The following is a 21,953-nucleotide window of genomic DNA, read 5'->3' as shown; positions in this document are numbered from 1 at the left end:
ATTCCTAAATAATAACCTGTCTGATGATGTGAGTGAGTGAGTTAGTGAGTTTCAGTTGAGTTACTTGAAAAACTAAAGTGAAACTTGATTTATTTTCTTGCAGGGTCTGATTATTATATTTTTGACTCTTTAAAATACTACAATCCTACTAAAATGGTAAAAAAAAGGCAAGATACAATGTTAAAAATTCAACTTTCTTTTTCAATATCGCGATGAATATCGTACCGTGGACTTGTTATCGCGATATTATTGTACCGTGAGTTATTGGTATCGTTTGGTATCGTTACATCCCTATTTTCTAACATGTCTCATATTTGTGTGCAGCCTGTGAGATAATGCTAAATTAACTCCCTGGAAACAATTTTTATTAAAATGATATCCGTGCTATTCAGATGTATTTCCCTTCCCTCGTCACAATTTCACTTAACCACCTAATGTAGCTGCTTCTGTAATCAGCCTGCTTTTAACAAAGACATGGGAGGACACAGAGAAGAGCAACATCCCAGTGCGTTGCGCTTTAATGTGTCCCTGAGAGAATGAGGGCCAGGCTTTTAAAGAGTCCTCTCAGCGCTCAGCGTCAGCTCCAAACAAAAGGTTCCTGCCCTGACACAGTGTGTAGGTCTTCCATAGGGAACACACACTCGGCTAATGCATTTAAATCACCCTCTCTCGTCTGCTGTCACACAAAGAGAGGAAAGGGTGAGAGCTGTGGAGAGGACTGGAGGAGCATTCGTAACTACCATTATTGAGCAGGTGAACAAGCCTTTTAATGGATGCCTGGAATTCCCTTTTTCTTGCTGTTGTTTTCGTCTTTTTCAGCCATTTAGCTGCTCGGATGCTCATTGTTTTTTCTTGTTATAAAAGTGAATGTTCTAGCCGTGTTTTGTTCTTTCTCCTCTTCTTTCTCTGTCTCTCTCCCTGACCCTGTCTCTCTCTGTCCCTGTCTCCCTCTCTCTCTCTCTCAGTGTGAGGCGCTAATGGAATCATTACTGGCCTCTCTGTGTTAGACAAACACCAGACACCTCCAATTATAGCCTTTTTTCCTCAATCCCTGGCTGCCTCCCTTCCTCCCTGCTATTTTCTAACCTTGCTCTGGTGTCTGCTTCTATAATGGTGGCTGTTCTTCACCTCTCTCCCAATACAAACCTCCCATTTTGCTCCTCACCCATCCTTTACGATACTGTCTTCCTTTTTCACCTCACCATTTTTCTTTCGGTCTCCCTCCTCCTTCTCCTTGCAGCCCTCATCTCCTCTGTCTGCACTCGTTAAACATTTATAGATCACGGGTTCATCTGTCTCTTTTTCTATTTTCCTGCCCCATGCTTGCTTCTTATTCCCTAAAGTGAGGCGCTAAGTGTGTTTAAATGTGTGTGTGTGTGTTTTGATGTTAGACCCTGGATTCAATCTGGTGGATTGTTTGATGACAAAAAGGGATGTTGTGCAATTGGGTACTAATAAGATGGGAAACAAGAACAAAAATATGATTTATAAAACACAGTAGCAAATTGATACGTTATTTATTTCTTCGAAATGTCATTGAACTCATCATCATTATGGCTGTAGACATGCAAAGCCAGGTTAATATAAATGGTTAGACACTTTTTTCCGAAGAAACAATTGGATGATTGCCTATAATTTACAGATACAGAAAACACAGATTTTAGAAAAAATAATTGGAGTTAACTAATTGTAAATTGACAATTATTTGTCCAAGTATCAAATCAAGCTTTATCAGGCTGTAGATACACAGACCGTCATTGTTGGTCAGATCATTAGAAGGTAGTTTTTGGTCTGTAAAAAGAAACACTCTAACCAGCCCCGTGCTGTAATGTTTAACATCCCAACCTCAATACATATTTGTATTTTAATTTCTGTGAACTGCAGTAAACACACCGCTGCTCCGATTGCTCTGCTGCTCCATCACATGTAAATCATACTTATCTGCTTTGTCAGGAGTTACATAATCTCTGCCTCCCTCTCTCTCTATCACTCTTTCTCAAACTCTCTCTCTCTCCCTCCCTGCCACATACATTTGCCCCCCCCGCTCGTCAGCTCTGTTCTCTCTCTCTACCCCATGCAGAGGCCTCTGTCAGTGCAGCCCGAGCCCCCTGCCTCGCTGGCTCTCTTGCTTTCTTTTCTCTCTGTTTAGTGCCTGTCTCTTGTGCATTCTGTTTCTGTTCTCCCTCTCTGTTTCTGTCTGCCACTGTTTCCTCTAACCCCCTCCATTTCCACCTCGTACTCCTCGCCCTCTCCTGCCGTCTTTCTGTCTCACAGCTGGTGGGGAAGGTAGTGTAATCTCCTCTCAAACCTCTCCTCCTGCTTTAAGCCCTAGAGGTACACACTGAAGGGCAGGAGTGTGTATGTGTGTGCAGCTGTGACTAGACTATTTGTGTGTGTGTGTGTTTGTGTGTGTGTGTGTCCTGTCCTTCTGTGTGTGTCTGACAGCACCAATTACTGCCTCAGATGCCAGAGAGATGGAGGAGACGGAGTGGAGAAGGACAGACACCTGTCACCTCGATACAAGTTTTCTTGCTCTCTCATCTCCTCTCTCTCTTTCTCAGCAGGCGAAAATAATATAGGTCGGAGTGACATCGTCCGTCCGTCGGATATATCTGTCTAATGGTCTCCTTCTCCTTCATTCGTCTGTCTGATGCTGCCAACATAAAGCAAAAATGTACTTTACTAGTGGAACTTCACATCAAAGTCAAACCGAACTCTCTAGTCTATGTCACTTAGCTCTCCCGCTGTTCTTTTCACTTCTGAAAGTGGATTGAAACCAAAGTGGGAAAGAAACACTGAGAAACAATCCAATGCGTTTACACTTCAGTGTGAACATTTGGCTGTTGATGCAAAGATAATGGGTTTGAAATATTGAAAACATATATACATTTAGCTATTTCTGAGAGTTGAAATAAAACATTGAGGTCAATCAAGAAATAGTTTAACCAGTTGATAAATATGTGTCATTTTGCGTTGGTTGTAAAGTATTTTTTCCATGTTGCTAGATTATTCAAAGAGTGTCAATTTGATCTTTTGACTCAATTAATAACAATTATATTGTGTGCTATTTTGAATGTATCTTTTGTGGTTAATTAGATGATATGAATAATCCCCTGCTAAAAAAGGGTTGGGCAGTCTTAAAAATCTATTAGAAGTTAGGAAAACAAGGCAACCACATGCATATTCCTTTTTCTTGCCAATAGTTATTTTGTTTATATGGTAGCAATGAGGCCAACAACTGGTTAGCTTAGCCTAGCTTAAATGATCTACAGTAGAAACAAATAGTCAGCTCTGTCCAAAGGTAGCACACTCTGCCTACCAGAACCTCTAAAGCTCATTATTAACACAGTACTGTATATTTTGTGTAACAACACATTGAAGTGTTACGGAGAGTTATGTGAATATTTCTTGGACGGGGGCAGTAACTTTAAAAAGTCTAGTTATCACAGTTAGGTTTGCAGATTTAGTATCACTGTTCCTGTGCAGAGATCACAACATAAATCTGAGCTCACCATCTGTATCTGGCAACTTGCAGCAAGAGGCACTACACAGAAGTGTTGGGCGGATGAATAAACAGTTTTTAGCCACAAAATACCTCCAGTGTTGAATATTCCTTTTAGGCAGAGCCATATAAACCCTTAAAGCCGGGAAAACATCTCACTGGTTTAGCTCCTTACACCCTCTAAACCACATTGACCACAACGATGAGATCATAACTTTTGGGCGGGATAACTACAAAATGTCATTTTCAGGGGAAGAAAAATAATGTGTAGTTTGATATTTTTGGAAAACATTGCTCAACCTGTGAAGTGGTATTCCACTTTCTGTCTGCGATCAAAGGCCTGCTGCTCAGCCACTCAGTTGATCAGACCTGGCTCTGTCGGACCACAGCGCAGTGGGGGGGGGGGCTTACAGTAAAAGCCTTTGTTTGTTCTCTGCGAGGCAACTTAACTTTCTGTACAGATAAGTGAAAGTGATACATGTGCTGTGAAGGCTCCATCAAGATATGCAGTCAGATGCATATAATGAAAGAAAGACTATACCACTCACACACACACATACCCAATAGACTTGTACAGTTTATATCTCATAAGAGGATTGCAACCTCTGGTCATAATGAAAGGTTTAAACAGGGAACAGATGTAGGAAAAGGCTAATCTTCGCACCTGTGAAAGAGATTGAGCTCACTTACATAGGTCTGTGTGTGTGTGTGTGTGTGTGTGTGTGTGTGTGTGTGTGTGTGTGTGTGTGTGTGTGTGTGTGTGTGTGTGTGTGTGTGTGTGTGTGTGTGTGTGTGTGTGTGTGTGTGTGTGTGTGTGTGTGTGTGTGTGTGTGTGTGTGTGTGTGTGTGTGTGTGTGTGTGTGTGTGTGTGTGTGTGTGTGTGTGTGTGTGTGTGTGTGTGTGTGTGTGTGTGTGTGTGTGTGTGTGTGTGTGTGTGTGTGTGTCTGTCTGTCTGTCTGTCTGTCTGTCTGTCTGTCTGTCTGTCTGTCTGTCTGTCTGTCTGTCTGTCTGTCTGTCTGTCTGTCTGTCTGTCTGTCTGTCTGTCTGTCTGTCTGTCTGTCTGTCTGTCTGTCTGTCTGTCTGTCTGTCTGTCTGTCTGTCTGTCTGTCTGTCTGTCTGTCTGTCTGTCTGTCTGTCTGTCTGTCTGTCTGTCTGTCTGTCTGTCTGTCTGTCTGTCTGTCTGTCTGTCTGTCTGTCTGTCTGTCTGTCTGTCTGTCTGTCTGTCTGTCTGTCTGTCTGTCTGTCTGTCTGTCTGTCTGTCTGTCTGTCTGTCTGTCTGTCTGTCTGTCTGTCTGTCTGTCTGTCTGTCTGTCTGTCTGTCTGTCTGTCTGTCTGTCTGTCTGTCTGTCTGTCTGTCTGTCTGTCTGTCTGTCTGTCTGTCTGTCTGTCTGTCTGTCTGTCTGTCTGTCTGTCTGTCTGTCTGTCTGTCTGTCTGTCTGTCTGTCTGTCTGTCTGTCTGTCTGTCTGTCTGTCTGTCTGTCTGTGTGTGTGTGTGTGTGTGTGTGTGTGTGTGTGATGTGGACAGTCAGAGGCAGTGGGTAAAGTGAGCATTTTTATGTTGATCACATTCAGACTTTTGAAGGTCAAGCGCTCCCTCCTGCATGCTGTATGTTCACACACACACACACACACACACACACACACACACACTTTTCTCAGTCTTTGCTCTCCTCTTGGTGGCAGCTCAGGGAGCTGGAGGGCTATAGGTGTGGGAAAGAAGGGAGTGGGAGGCTAACAGAAGGATTTAGACAGCAAGTCAAGAGATTTTTCTGTGTATTCAGTCAATGTACGCTGCTGCAGGCATTAGGGCACTAAGCTGTTGAAGTGTCAGACAGCAGGCTGGTATTGCTAGCCAGATGTTCTTAAAGGACAAATGGATATATGGTTCGGTAAAGGCCAGTCATCTGTCCTTGCACCTGCTGTGGGAGTGCTTCTGCTCAAATACACCGTCTGTCGGACTTTACTTTTCATTTATTTAATGACAGCCACCTTTTACTTCATTACGCCTTTATCTCCTCTCTCTCAAATGTCTCTACATCCCTTTTTCCCACTCCCTCTTCCTCATCTCCTCTCTTTTGTGCCTGAATAAATGACACACAAAATCACAAAGGCTTAGGCGCTCGCTATATCCTCTACACACCATAGTACCCGTCGACATACCCACACAGCACTGACCCAGATAATGTCTATTCACACGCTTTCTCCCAGCGCAGCTCCTCTTTTGCCATGGCAGATCACTTGCCATGCATAAGCTGAGTTGCCAAAGGCCACCTTAGCACCAAGACGCGCTTGCGCTGCTGAAGTGTTAACCACAACAAAACCAGAGGACAACAAGGTGGTTCTAGTGAGACAGGACCTCGTACAGTTCAGCTGAGTCTGGTGCAGTGGGTTGAGCTGTGTGAGCAAACCCTTAGAGAAAAGAAGGAAAAGCAGGCCAAGGACTGAGAAACTGTTAACGCATGTTTCTACTCCGCACGTCCTTATATAGCACTATTTCCAACAGAGGGAGGCTGTAGAGGAGAGAGAGCATGTCTCCTTTGGGTACGGTTGCCATTAATTGGAAGTGTTCCATAAGCTGTTGAGTTCCAGCTAGGGGTAAACATGTGTGCGCTCATGGGAAAGTTAATAATTTTCACATTTCTATGGTGTTGAATCAGTGTTGAGTCTGCTCCACTTAAGATCTAAAGGCTTGGAGAAAGGTGCATGTGTGTGCGAGAGAAAGCAGAGCAGGCATTCCGGCAGCCAGTGGGTCTGCTGAACAGGAAACACAGAAACAGGAAGACAGCCATTGACCCCTTCCCCTCATCCCCTCCCTCTCTCTCTTTATAGTCTGCGGATAGCTTCCAGATGTACCATCAGCCCGTCACACTGATTGGGCTGCTGTTGCAAAGGCGTTATTGCTATGCTGAATACACGTACAGATGTAGCCGCGGTCGAGGTCCAATTTGATGCTGCTTTCGTATGCAGTACAGCTGCACTATTGTTCTACAGCCAAGAGGAACCATTCAGAAAAATTCAAATAGACTTTTCAGCCCCAGTGTCGGCCAGAACAAAGAACGGTTACACAGGGCCTGACGAGAGAGGTGACAGAATATTTTCATTTCTAAATATTTCCGTTTAGTCCAGCAGCTCTAGTGTTACAGGTGGCTGCCGGCTTAAACTGACACCTTTTAGAGTTATCTAAATACACCTGTAAGCTATGATTTGCGAGTACAATCATTTCAAACAGGATATGCAAATAGCTAAAATGGCATACTTTAAATGGTGACAATTTGCCTAATGCAGTCGTCTCAATTATTTATGACAACAGACTTTTTTGGAAACTAGAATACAATTCAAAAGATTCAACCTGTGGATGTGTGGATTATAAACCATTATATGTGGAGTATCTTACTTTTGACAGTTACAACAACACACATTTTACAAATAATTCCAAGTTTTAAGACATAAAGTCACACTTAAGAAACCTCATTCATTCATATTAAGGAAAAATAATTGAGCTAAACATTTATTATTATAAAAATAGCAGCATAAATCATGGAATTTATGCCAGACACTTAAAGGATCATCTCTCTTCAACTTTAACATCCTGCGGTATGTTGAAAGGGTGAAGTCTATAAGTGTAATTATCTTTCAAGCCAGCTTCATAAACGACATCTGCCTGTAGATCAAATTGCTTTGCTTTGTTGATATGTTGATGTCAAAGGAGAAGCTTTGCGGTCCTGAACCTAGCAGATATGTCCTTTGAAGAGCACAAAAGAGACAAGCTGTGATACTTTTCCCAAGCGGGGACTTGGGCACCCTTGACTTCCTGCACGACGCTGAATGGGTGCCATGGTGTCAAGAAGGTGTGTACACACCTCCTTTATGTTTAAATCCTCTCCATTCAATACTCAAACACAGGTTACCGTCGCCTGAGGTGCATTTATGGAATGCTTTATTCTTTATAGTAAGTGGTGGATGATGGCTCTAAGGGCCCCACACACATAGTTTCATTCACAGATAGGTATACTCAGCAATGTATACAAACAGCAAGGAATCAATCTAAAGCTTTTTATTTTTATAGACCACTGACTTTGAAGTCTATGAGATCTCCTCCTGCGAATCGGATTAAAACATATAAGTGCAGATATTCCTGCTATTACCAATTTGCTTTGACTGTGGCTAGCAAAGTCAAGCAGTGCCCACCCACATATTAAAGACAGCTAGAATATGGCCTCCCACTTGACAGGTCCATCTGCATGTGTGTGTGAGACTGACAGAGAAAAAAGGCACGGGGCTTTCCTTTCCTCCTCCGCCTGAGAGGATGAATTATTGAGAGTGATGAACTGAAAATAACGTGGGTGAGGAAAGGAGGTGCACAGCTCCTCCTACACACACTCTGCCGGTCACGGGGCCGGCCTATGTGGGCACGTTTACTGCCATGATGGTGTGTTTGTGTGTGTGAGTGTATCTAGGGATATGCGATGTGTGTTTATAGTATGTTAAAGCGCATTTGAAGGAAGATGTGTAAGCTACATGTGCCTGGCGACTAAGAAGGTGTGGTGAAGGTGTAAAGCTGTGTATGTAGACTTAAGCTCTGTGTGTGATTTGTTTTTGTTTGTTTACTGGTATGAAAGAGGAAAAGGTGAATTGTTGTGTTCCTCTGGCCTTTTATCTTGATGGCAAAACAGACAGAAAGAAGAATAAGTTATTCAGACTGAGAGCCAAACTCCCAACAGACTCCTTCTATAGACCTGTCATACTCTCTCTCTCTCTCTCTCTCTCTCTCTCTCTCTCTCTCTCTCTCTCTCTCTCTCTCTCTTTCTCATGACCCCATTCACACAGAAACACACATGCACCTGGTATCTATTTAATCTGTTTTTACACTGCAGGATAATCACCCCCGCTCAAAATTAGTGAGCCATCAGATCAGGTTACCGATGGAGAAGTGTGTGTGTAGATGTGGGTTTGCTTTAATTGCACTGAAATTGAGCGCATTCTCCTTCACTCAGACTTTTTTTCGGGGGGGTTTGAATGGTGTGGGTCTGTGTAGGTTTGTGTGTGTGTGTGTGTGTGTGTGTGTGTGTGTGTGTGTGTGTGTGTGTGTGTGTGTGTGTGTGTGTGTGTGTGTGTGTGTGTGTGTGTGTGTGTGTGTGTGTGTGTGTGTGTGTGTGTGTGTGTGTGTGTGTGTGTGTGTGTGTGTGTGTGTGTGTGTGTGTGTGTGTGTGTGTGTGTGTGTGTGTGTGTTTGTATAGTTTGTGTGTGTGTGTTCCTGTCAGCGAGAGAGTAAATATTTGTGCAGGGGCTCTGGGGAAGGTCAGGGTCAACGTATGACAGACAGCCCACTGGGAAATTAGACACACACACAAAGGCAAACTCTCACACACACACACACACACACACACACACACACACACACACACACACACACACACACACACACACACACACACACACACAGAGAATAAACTAGAGATCGTCAGGAAGGGAGAAAGAAGACATAGAGGACAGAGACAAAAAAATTGAGACATACAGACAGGTGGGCAAACAGGGAGATGGATGGACGAAGAGAAAAACAGAGAGAGACAGAGGAAGACGTGATGGACAGAATCAGGAAGAGGGAGAGCTTCATCCCGTAGTTCCCCTTGGCCGCTCTCAGTAATTGGCTGGTATCCAGAGGACAGAGAGTAGATCAGAAATAAGCCTGAGTGTACTCATGTGCTTCATGTTCTGGACATCATAAACCAGTCTGACCATGAATGTGTGTGTACGTGTGGTGGTGGTGGTGGTGGTGGGGGGGGGGTCAGAGAAATCATAAGATGCTGTAAACACTAAGGGTTTGTCCTGAGGTGTCAATCATGGAGGCTTATGTCTGGAAATTGCTCATATCTCATGTGATCCTGCCTTTCCATAACAAAAGGCTTGCAGGCAAAAGTAATTGCCCCATTGCTAAAAATGATCAAGGCAATGCAAGTTTATTTATTTAGCACTTTTCTGTACGCGACAGTTCAAAGTGCTTTACAAAACAAATTAAAATACTTTTTAGGAATAAATACAGTAAAAACACATTTTATAATGGCATTTTACAACAGGCATTACAAAGCAAAGATAATAAAATAATAAAAATAAACACCACAGGTATATGTTTAAAAGGCATACTGTACTGTAGTTCGAATATGATCATCTCAATTAATCAAGACTGAATGTGGCTTGATGTTCATGCAAAGCTTGCTTGTCACTCACTAGCAACACACTTTTCTTCTTGTTTAGTAATGGATAGTTTTCTTTGTGTCATACAGCAAATAAGTTGAAGCATGTTTGCAATGCAATCCAATGCAACGCAGATGCTTACACAATATAAAGCAAAAGTGGATTGTCGAAACGGTAAACTAGTCCTCCTCGTAATGGTAAAGTAAAAGCACGGTTACTGACATTCTTATGTGGGACCTTTTTTTTCTAAAGCAATTCGAAAACATCTACCCATATACGTCCAAACATGGCACAGGTTCTTACAAAATTGATTCATTAACGATGAGTTTGCAAGGATATTTTCTATCATAAATGGATTTTATTTCCATGACCAACATCAAAGACTTTTAAATATACATTTGTATATGTCATTATGGACTTGAATGTATTTGAGTGACTTTATGACTGTTATTATGCCTTTTCAAAGCCTATTCCTTTCAATTCAGATAGGGAAAAAATAAATATCTATCTGTCCTAAAATCTGATGAGACAGAACAATATTTAGTCTAAAATACAGCGTTCATACATAATGTTAGTTCAGGTGGGTTAGCCTTCCATTGAGACCCAGTATGCTGATGTGTTAGTACCAATGAGCAAAAGCTAAGTACAAGCAAAACAAAATTGCAAATGCCCCTTCTGTTAAAAATCAACATGGTGAGTAGCAATGTAATTCATTATGTTTAGAGCTTGTTTATCAGTCATGACATGACTAGATAATTGGGTTAAACTAGACAGCAATTACTGCCACTTATCAGCAACCATGGCCATTTCTTATTTCCATAGAAAAACAACAACAAAAAAGGTTTCTGACTTGTCCTTAGAGATCTCATGTTCAGACTGCTTATGATAAGCTAATCAATGTTTAAATGTTTGTTTGTTTCTGTGTTTTTGTTGATTGTTTTCAGTAATGGTAATTTGTTTTAGTGAGAGGTGTGATGTTTAAATATGACATAAAAACAACCCTGAAAGAGGGGATCTATCATCTCAATGAGACCTCCAGGCCAAATAAAGGATAAATAAACAATGAAATAACTGTTTAACAACAAAAAGGTATTTAATAACTGCCTCACAAAAAGGATAAGTATTTGCACAATAAAGCAAGCAGCAGAAACCCAACAACAAACAAAAAGAGGCAACTTGTGCAGATGAGCTGTTATCTTTTGTTGATCACCCCAATAACCATTATAAACAAATAAAAAAGAACTGTGAAGGCAAAGTGCTGTGAAGCTTTAATGCTCCTCCTGTTGTTTGTAGTACACATTATAAGAGGTAATTATTGTTTAATAAGTTGATATAATGATTACTTTGGGAAAAAAGAAACATCAAGCGTGCGGATGTAATGTCATCACAAGAGGCTTCGGCAGAAATGGTGTGTGTTTCACAGGATTAGTACTTATGGTGAATATTATAGTGGTGAAGGTTGTTATGAACTCTGATTAGGGATTAGTTCACAGCAGGCAGCTGGACTCTGATGTCGACATCTTTATTTCAGACAAACCTTCATTACCACCCACTCACACACATTCAAACATACACACTCATGCTCTGCTCCTTACTCTATAAACACGCCAAACAAACAACACGTGCACATATGACTTCCACTTATCAACCAGGAAAATTGTTGACTACACAAGCACATTCTGAGTTAATGTAGTCACATGTGTCATTTTCTCCTGCAGTGTCCCACTAAAGGGATATTAGCCAACTTTCCACCAGCTTTTTGTCCTCGCAGTGTGTGCAAGCTAACACAGCATTGAGCATCTAATCATTTATTCGCAAATAACTCTATATATTTTTTTCACATAATAGGGCTTTTTTTTTTTACACTTTGTTTTGCCAGAAAAATGTCGACTGAACCGAAAGCAAGTTTCACAGCAATGTAAACATGAGCATCAAACACACACATACAGATGCGACCCCGGTGGCCGTAAAGGACGTCAGGTTCAATCTCGTCAGACTTCTGCACAGACGCTTGATGTATCAATTTTTAAGTAGGTGGCCTCAACAACCGCCTCGGTAGCACGCACGCACGCACGCACGCACGCACGCACGCACGCACACACACACACACACACACACAAACACACACACACTGATGTGTGCTCCAGGAGCCGTGGCACTCGACGGGTACTAGAAGGGTTCTGCCTGTTGCCATGGTGACTATTATGGAGCTCATCTCCCGTAGGGCCAGCAAGCTTTACACTGGCCCAAGGGAGACATACCACCAAGTATGAATCCCTCTCGAAAGAACACACACATGTATACACATTATATACCCCCCAGGTTTCTCCTCTGTGCCCTCTATGGTACGGCCGGCAGGGAACCAATGTTAGACCTGACCCGAGTGCGACAGAAAGCAAGAATGCAGCAATTAATATTTGCAAGGACATTTATACAAGTGAAGGAGAAAAGAAGGTTCCAAACTGGACTGTGTTTTTCTTTTTCAGAAGAGTGCAGTTGATGGGATTTTGCATACATCCAGATTTGCCATTTTGAATGTACTTACGATGTAAGAGCCTTAACTATGAGATACATGTTACTTTGTGTGCACTTGCCGGTTACATAACCAGTCATAGTAAATGGACAGGTCACCCTTGAAAAAGGGAGACTTGTCGATGATCTCAATGGGACCACCTGGTTAAATGAAGGTTTAAAAAAAAAAATCTTCTGATGCCAAAATGTGTAATTCACTGGGATGATATAAAAGTTTGAATTATCATGTCTAGCTCAGGATGTGATTCTCAGTTTAGCAAAGAAGAAACATGAATGGGGAAACGATATATTTTAAAGTAAACAGACTGGTCAAAATGTAGTTTTATATGGCAGTCAGACAACTGTGTAAAAAAAAAAACATACAATAGAGTGGTGCAGTGACGAGTCCTAAAACCCGGAAGTGAGTTAGCATTTTACTCCTACCGGTTCCCTTGTCTCAGAGTCAATGGGATTTTTCCATAGCATTTTGGAAAATAGCTCGAAATAAGGTTTGTGGTTGACACAAATTCAAGAGACGGATCACGTTTTGTTCTACGACATTTTATTAAATAAACCAAACGCCTATGTTAATTATCCAATGTATGTGCATGTTTCAGTGTCCACTGCTTTGTGTATTCACATTCTCCCTCCGCTCTGTTTCTGAAGGGCGGGGCTCCGCACACACACACACACGAATGCACACACTCACAATCAGAGACAAGAGCGAAGGAAAGGAGGAGAATAACAACGTGTAAAAAAAGTCAGACAAATCTGCTTTATTGCGCCGAGCTCTGCTGTCTGCCAGTTTGTTTCCCCCCCCCAGTTTCAAATTCGTTTATTATTATTATTTTTAAACCGCAAGCCGTTATCGTCACGGGAGAAGGACACACAGCCTGCCCAGGTGGACGCATGCGAACGCGACAACGAACGTAGCGTGCGCATTCTAAAAATAGCTCACAGATTGTGAGGTACCGCGGTTTCTAACTACAGTATTGAATTTGACAGAAAACAACAATAAAACGCCAGCAGAAGAACAGTCTAATGAGTTGGGTGAAAAAAAAGACAGGAGATGTGAGTTGGTTTATTCAGTAAATTAGCTCAGGATAATTGGATGTTCTGTCTACGCCTGTTGATGTGAGGCTAATGCAGGATTTGCTAGCTTGATGCTACCGGCATTTAGCGGCAGTGACTCAACAAATTGCCACTTCAAATGTATCGTCAGCAATGTATGACAAGCAGACTGCTTGTTTAATGTTAGACTCAAACCAATAGCTCAATATGATCATAACACGATTGCTTTCATATCAGAGATCAGATGAGGTGGAGCTGCCTCCAGCAATAGAGGATGAGGCAGAGAGAAGCAGCAGCACAGGGTTGCAGCAGGTATGTTATGCTGTAGTCAGGTGATTTAAATGTATCAATGAAAGGAAGAAGTGTAGACTACATGATAAGAAGGGAATACAGTTTGAATAAAAGTACAAATACTTTGTTACTGTACGATATCAATAACAATAATCCACAGCTCCTCTCTCTGCTCCAGAGGATAAACAATTTTTTTCGGGGTAGGCTACCCGAGCAGCACCCTGCCAAGGCAGTAAACCTAGGGGAAACACTGTCAAACATATCCAGGGTCTGTTGAACTAGCTTCGTAGTACAGGGCACAGGTGGCTGCATAGCAGCGCTAATGTCAAAGACACAAACATTATATTTTTATTTTACCAGGATGCAGTGACACAAATATTTGGGAAGGCTTAGCCTTCCCTAGCCTACAGTACCCGCCGCCCCTGGCTTCTGGCGATTAGATTTATGATTCGTAAATTATAAAAGTAGGGTAGACATGTGGAGATTATCCGGTTGAACAAAACAGGTTCGTTTTCCACAGACCTCATTGCGAGCTATTTTCCAAAATCCTATGGAGAAATCCCATTGCTTTTTTGTCGAGCGAACCCATGCGCAGCTTACTTCCGGGTTTTAGGACATGTTACTGCACCACTCTATTGGATCTCATCAGCAAAACAGTGATAAGAGGTACATTTAAATGTGCTCTCAATGACCTAAGGAAAGCATACACAAAGCAAATAATATAGGACCCAAGACAAAACCCTGAGGCACACCACAGTAATGAGCAGCAGTTTCAGACATAAAAGGTAAAAAAGACACAGAGAATCTCCAGTGGGATAGGAATCCACAGCACACCATGAGATACCCACCCACTGCCCAAACCTTTCAGTCAGGCTGCCGTTGTCCACTGCGCTAAGATCCAGCAGCATCTAAACATAGAATTCACCCACGTCAGAAGAGACCATTAAGTCACTTGAGACAATGAGGATAGCTGTTTCAGACCAATGCTTCACAGAACTAAAAGGTTTAATGAGATGATGGAATCAAAGCTGAACTATATAAAAAGGCACACATGCTGAAAACCCAACCCCAGCAGGGGGGTCTGGGGGGATTCTCCCCCAGGAGATTTTTAGAAATACTAACATAAACTATGCATTCTGATACACTGAGAAGAAAATAAATAAATCTATTACTACCCGACATATTAATAATATTTTATGCCATTGTTTGTTTTTCGCTTTGTTCTGATATCTTGCTGCGAGAAGAGTAAAGAGGAGATAGTCTGTGTGACTTACTTTAAATTGTGGGTAAGGGTAGATAGCCCCCATTGTTCTGTGACCTGTCAATCATCAAACCGGGGGTCATATTTCATTATGTGTTCATTTTTATCTGAAGTTGTACCCATGGATGTATAAAGAAGAGTTCTACCGCAAAGTTATTTTCCGTGGGGACTTCCGGCAACAATCTTGATTCTGATTGGCCAGAAGACTCGAAAAAACATCAGCAAAGATATTTTATTGAGAAGATGATCACTACGTGACAGAAGTTTTCAAAACCGTTTATGGTCTCCGGCACTTCCAGTCCAACGCCGACTGCATGCACAGCGTTAGAAAATCGGGCCTTCAAAATAAAAGTTTGAATTCCCCCCCCCCCGAAAAAAAAAAAAGAATTCCAATTTTCTTTTTCCAATTTCTTTTTTCTTCACTCACACATCCGCGACGCACTTGAAACGACCCACCAGTTGAGAACCACTGCTCTAGATGTTTGAGGTTCAGATGTTTCATACTGCCCACCAGTTCAATGAGGGAGAGAGGACTTGAGGGTAGCCTGACAGCCATGACACCTCTAACCTTTAATCTCAAGCAGTTTTATAAAAGCTTTCTTGCAACCTGTTTCAGCTGAATAGATAGTTGATGTCTGTGGAAAGTGAACCAAAACTGTAATGTTGTGAGCCACAAACCAAAACAAGTAGTAGAGACGCTGAGAACTCAATAGAGCTGAATTTCACTGGAGTTAGGGTAAAATCATCTGTGGCTTCGTAAATACTCCTTAAACACAATCAGTCACACATTGTTCATAAACATAGACATTGATGATTGCGGCTTTCCAGAGACATATCCCTGTGGTTTGAGAAACAGTTATAGGTTAATTTGACAATTTTTTGTAATTTATTAAAGAAAGAAAACAGTATTTGCAGCCCTAGAAATTGTAAAAAAAGGAGTAGATCTTTATCAGCTCATCCTTGACAATGTTTTCCCAGAGGACACAGTTGGGCTGTTCTCTTCTCAATCAGTGCGTGGTGACTGAGGGTGTGTCTTGAGTAGCAGTACTATATCATATCTAAGAGCTATCGATTGGCATAAATACACTAAGTCTCTCTGGTGACTGGATGAATATTTAATAAGACACTGGATCTGAGGCCACTCTTTGTCTTTATGAGAAAAACACACACACATATGTACAAACACACACACACACACACACACACACACACACACACACACACACACACACACACTATCAACTATTACTTTAAAGAAGATGCAAATTGTGAGTTTACTCACGGTTCCACAACATTGTTTTTGTGAATAAACTTTTTTGCACTTCTTCTATCTTTTTTCGGGTGTGATTGCATGTGAGCACTATCTCGCTGCCTCGGCCCGCTTGTCTCTTTTACATATCTATGGTAAATCATTAATCATAAGGGAACCAATTCAAGTAACACATTTCCCATGGGGCACACACGTGAAGGAACTTGAGCAAAAAAAAGAGGCAAGAAAAGCGGGAGAGTGAGAACAAGGTTGAAAAGCAGAGTAGAAAACTTAAGGAGGGAGAAGGGAGCTCTACTCAGAGCAGCCAAGCCGCCATTCTTGCGAAAAGTTTTTGATCAGGCAGTTGTTTATATGCCAGGCCTGGCATGGGGTGCCCTATCTGTCCTCTAGCGCAAGGGTCCTTTTGTGCCTCTGTGGCTGGCCAGCGCCCGGAGCCAGGACTCTCCGGATGGAACGTCCCCGGAGAAAAGCTCCTTTTCCACCCTACTCCTACAGCCCAGCCAACAGAACACACACACACACACACACACACACACACACACACACACACACACACACACACACACACACACACACACACACACACACACACACACACACACACACACACAGTCACTAGCACAGCACATAGGCACCCATTACCTTGGAAGCTGACAGGAAGAAGGAAAGAGAGCAGAAGCCCTTTGAGAATTATCACTCCCTTTCCTTTCCTCTTTCTTTATTTCCTTTATTCTTTCTTTCTCTCCTTTCCACACCCCCACACACACACACACACACACACACACACATCCCTTTGCTAGTGTTCTCTCAGGTCTTTTGGGGATTGTGCTACTGGACTTTGCTCCCCTATGATGAATGATTTGCCTAAAAATACTGTCTGCATGCGAGCGAGCATATCGTCCAGGTGGAAGAACTTACCTCCACAGTGAGGAAACACACTTCTTTTAGTCCACTTTACCATCCCTCTATCAAGCAGGTTAACTACGTAAGAGAATGTGTGTGTGTGTGTGTGTGTGTGTGTGTGTGTGTGTGTGTGTGTGTGTGTGTGTGTGTGTGTGTGTGTGTGTGTGTGTGTGTGTGTGTGTGTGTGTGTGTGTGTGTGTGTGTGTGATAATTTACAGCCTTTCTGGGACGAGTGACGTGTAGCTTGATTAAATCCGTGACCTTCACCACTAGCACAAGCAATCAGCAAGCGAACACACACGATCACACACAAACAAACACACACACACATTCTCACTCGCCACGTACTTAACACCTTTGCACACAAGCGCTCAGCACACGAACGTGCAATCAGCACCTGGCGGATTCTATATATCATTGATCCAACCTATCCAAGCACTAACATACACACAGGGCATCTATTGAATTGCATTTGAGACGCCCTCATTTTCTTTAACATGGGGTTTTGTACACTGTAATACTATTTACCGCCGTGGCAGCTGGCGAAGATGAGAATACCGGGCCTGTGAATGTATAAATAAATACATGCGTAATCTATATTCAGATTACCAAAGGGGACGTCAGGAATTTCATTTTACTGCCTAGAGATGCAAAAAGGGAAATCATTCACGTCCCCAATCTATTTTCAGCAGACAGCTCCTGTTGAGCGGAAGCACGGTTTTCCCTCCTCAGTTTTATGACTCCACATAATGACTAATATGCAGCCACTGAAACAGCCATAGCAATAGTCATAATATGATATTGTGACTATTGCTGGGACTGCGCCTGTGTTTTTCTGTTCCCCCGGTTGTCAGATGATCTAAATCTGATATAACAGGGATGACAGTTGATCTGCTGTTGCACTGTGTTATTCTACTGTACCGCCCTGTGGTTATACAGGCCCTCAGCCTGATGTAAGAGGATCTCACGTAGACCTAATGTCACAATATATTAAATCAAATGTTTTTTTTCTCCTTTTTTTAGCCAAGGGTGCTTCATGGCACTTCTTATGACCTATCAGTGTATATGAAAGCTTTGTTGTAGCCTGTTGTTTTTGCCTTTTTTTCACATGTTCTGCTTTGAGTGTCTGCAGTTCCCTCATACTCTACTTCTGCAGAATTCTGGTTTAATTTATTTTTTGTTGAAGCATTATTTCTGTCAGTTATTATGACACTGTACTCAGTCATACAGCGGGAGGAACATTAACAAGTGTTGAAGCAGGCAAATGATTGTTTACAACCTCCACCCTATCATGTGACTGCGTAGCACAGTATGCAGTGACTTTTAAGCAATGCTGCTGTCAGTTCCTTTGGCGAGAATAGTGTTATGGTAAATGAAAAAATCAATCTTAAAAAATGTAACCCAAGCTTTAATTGACCTAAATTATCCTATAAAAGCATTTCTGGAGGACATTGATTTCTGGCACAGACTTCGTTGGTGTATGAAAAAGGGGAAAAGTCCTAAAGGGTCAACACAGCACAGCCTCTAACCCTGTGTTTATCTGTCTTCTCTCTCCAGCGTGCCGAACTGGTACCTACAAAGCTTCAGCCACTGATGCCTACTGCACCAAATGTCCTCCTCACAGCTCGTCCCCGCAGGAACAAGCCGTCGAGTGCGTCTGCGAGAAAGGTTTCTATCGTGCCGAGGCCGACCCACGCTCCATGGCCTGCTCACGTGAGTAATGCAATCACTGGGCAAAACACACACACATGTCACCAACACAGTCATACAGCTGGAAGCTTATTTCATACCACATTGTGTATTCCAGGCTCTCAAGGAAGTCAGATATTTGCATTTGGCTGTATACATTGTAAGGTTATAGAATTGCATTGTGTCACAATGATTGGATTACATTTAATTTAATTACTCTGCAAGGTATTCCTGTATGAATTTACATCGCTTGGCTGCATTCCATTTCTATACATAATCCCACCATGTATTTTCTTCCTCCTCAGCCGCTATTGGTTTACACAACACTAGAGACACACAAACACACACATGCACACACACGCACACACGCACGCACGCACGCACGCACGCACGCACGCACGCACGCACGCACGCACGCACGCACGCACGCACGCACGCACGCACACACACACACACACACACACACACACACGTTTTTGTGGTTACCACCACATATATCTCAGATGAGAACACTGGTATGGGTGATACTGTGATAGAAATCTGATGATGTGTCTCACTCAAGATCATAGACACACACACCAACACACAAAACCATGGAGCCAGGGGTATCATCAGACCACATCCTCAGGAACAGGGACGGAGGAGAATAGAAATGATGAGGAGGGAAGATGGAAAAGTAAGAGATGGATTATAGGGGTATATATAGGGGTGGGAAAGGACTGGGAAATGGTGGGGCTAAAAAAATATGTGCACACACACACACATATACCCAAACCCATTATCAGGTTATGGTAGATTACACTCATTAATCGTTGTAGCAGGTGAGATGTGTGACGATTGTGTTATCGCCTGGAAATGAGTAACGATTCGTTCAAATATGTATGGGCATGCATACATGCACGCACATGCTAGAACTGAAGTGAAGTGACTGAACTGAAAAATGAGGAAATAAGGAGAAAAGGTGAAAGAATTAGTCATAGAGACATGGATAATGACACTCAAGACACAGGCAAAGAATAGAACAGCAGGGGAAATAGTGAACTATCAGAGGCATATCATTTAAATGTCATAAAAGACCGATCAGTAGAAGAGAAGATGGACAGTTAAGTGTGGCCGAGGGAAGTGGGGGGGATGGAGAGAGAAAAAGACCGAATTAGCAGTATCAGTCATCACATCTTTTCAGGAAATGTACGAGCGACAGCCTCAATTATCCACAGAATGGCCTCCATCCCCCACTCCCACCTTTCCCCTATCCCCCCTGTGCTTTGGAGAGCCTCGCCACTGGGAAGGCTAATCAGGAAAGTCCCAGGCTCTGTCAGCGGGCCCCTGGGGCTCGCTGCATGGCCAGGGCCTGATGAGATGTCAGGCTGAAAGCATCTACTGATACATTTCCTTACGGTTGGGATACCCGCACCGTGCTGTGAACCCCCATAATCAATGGCTTCCATTAGAGTGGTTCTCAAACAACAGGAATAGCACAGTAAAGGCTTACGTTGATGATGAGTCGGCCGGTTGTGGTTCCCTCAGACTGACCTTCCTGATGTTTTTTAAAAAGATCTGCCAATGAGAAAGCACAGAAAAAGGCAGAATTGAGGAATATCGTTTATTGTTGAATAATGAGATATAATCTGGTTGCATCTTTGGTGACAAAGTCACTAGGTCACAAGCCTCTTTGAAAGCACACATGTCTTTTCTGTCTTCATTAATACAAAATATATAATTCTTTATTTTAAGTGCATTATTTGTTTGTTTCTGCTTACTGCAGACACACTTAAAAAATACTGACATTATATACAGATCAGTTGATTTTAATTAATTTTTGCACTATTTCACTCCTCTGAAAAACAAATATAATCGTGTTTAAAGCATTACATATCACTATATCCCTCTATGTGTTTTACATCGTTGTGGTACACCAGGCGTCTGAAGGATGATGCTCCAGTATTACAGCTATTTGGTTTGATATATCACTATCAAACATATTGAATTAGTCATATTTAGAATAACAGTTTGTAAATGTTTTGTACACATTGGGTACCAAACCAGAGTGGAAGAAGTACAGGGAATTAGGGGGTAATACATTTGTTATTAAGAGATAACTAGAAATGAAATACACCCTTAGTACGATTCAAATTACTGCTATAGTTTATATTTAATAATGACAGGGTGTAGACAGAGGACAACAAGCCTTACATTTCCTTTTGTAATAGAGCGGTGCAGGGATGACGTCTGTTTGTTAGCCGACTTGGATGTAAGCATGTTAGCATCGCAATGGTTCCCTCGACTGAAAGTCGATGGGATTTTTCAAATTGTCTTTTGCACTATTCCAGAAAATCAGATCTGTGGCAAACAATTACTGTATGATAAATTCTCCACATATTAGCACCACTTTTATAATAGTTGAGGAGTAAATGCTAAGCTAAAGGCGGCTAATGTTGGGCGTGATTACGTTTAGTCGTCTCATTTAGACACTTGCTGACAACCACTTTTCCTATGAAGCAAAAAGTGAAGTGGGGTATTTATTTACTGTGTTCATTTATGTCGTAGAACAAAGCGTTAAAAACCCATAAGCTTTTGTAAACCAGATATATTCCAAACACACATTCCAAAAACCAATGATTTGCATACGAGGGAACCGTTAGTAGTTGAGTCATTGAGTGCTGACTCCTCACTCCTCTCAATGGACTATTAGGGGCCTAAATTGATCTACAACAACACGCCAGAAACAAGCATTACCTAGTTTGGTCCAAGCCACATTTTGGTCTTTATCATTGCTCAGAAACTGACATCCATAGAAAGATTTGGTCTGTTTTTACCAGATAGTCTTGTAGATTAACTCCACACCTGATTTGTTAAGATTTACTACATTTAGGCGGGATACTAGATGATTAAATCCCTATTTTTTGTCGTCTTGCCGCCATTTTGACTGCAAGGAAGCTTGGGAGGACACATTATATCATGTATTTAGCTGCATTCAGTAACTTTTGTTACTACTTTTAATCAACTACAAGATCTGAGTACTTCTACTTTTAGTTTACAGTACATTGCTTTAGATAAAGCACCAGCTAATGTAATGTAATATATCCTCATGGATTCAGTAAAAAAGGCAGAACTAGAACCCAAACATCAGGGTTTAAAGGAACAGCAGCATGTCTCCTGATCTAGCGGCTCAGTTGGAGACTACAGATCATAAAATGGGCTGAAAGTGAATAAAAGAAGACTGGCTTGGTGAGGTTTCATAGGATTTATGAAGTACTGACGAG

At 42.1% G+C, this 21,953-nt stretch overlaps 1 protein-coding gene across 7 annotated transcripts in view; it reads left to right on the top strand.

Moving 5' to 3' along the window:
- The window catches only part of LOC307020464 (ephrin type-A receptor 3-like), a 93,856-nt gene that overhangs the window by 31,519 nt on the left and 40,384 nt on the right, over window positions 1–21,953 (top strand). For all 7 annotated transcript variants that reach the window (XM_079651827.1, XM_079651826.1, XM_079651825.1 and 4 more), the window contains one exon: window positions 18,559–18,714. In XM_079651827.1, the coding sequence (XP_079507953.1) occupies window positions 18,559–18,714 (156 nt within the window). The remainder of the gene's footprint in view (window positions 1–18,558; window positions 18,715–21,953) is intronic.

Source organism: Notothenia rossii (assembly GCF_949606895.1).
Source record: "Notothenia rossii genome assembly, chromosome: 9".
Classification (NCBI taxonomy): Eukaryota; Metazoa; Chordata; class Actinopteri; order Perciformes; family Nototheniidae; genus Notothenia; species Notothenia rossii.
The sequence above is the reverse complement of the archived record's forward strand: the minus strand, read 5'-3'. Positions and strand labels throughout refer to the sequence as shown.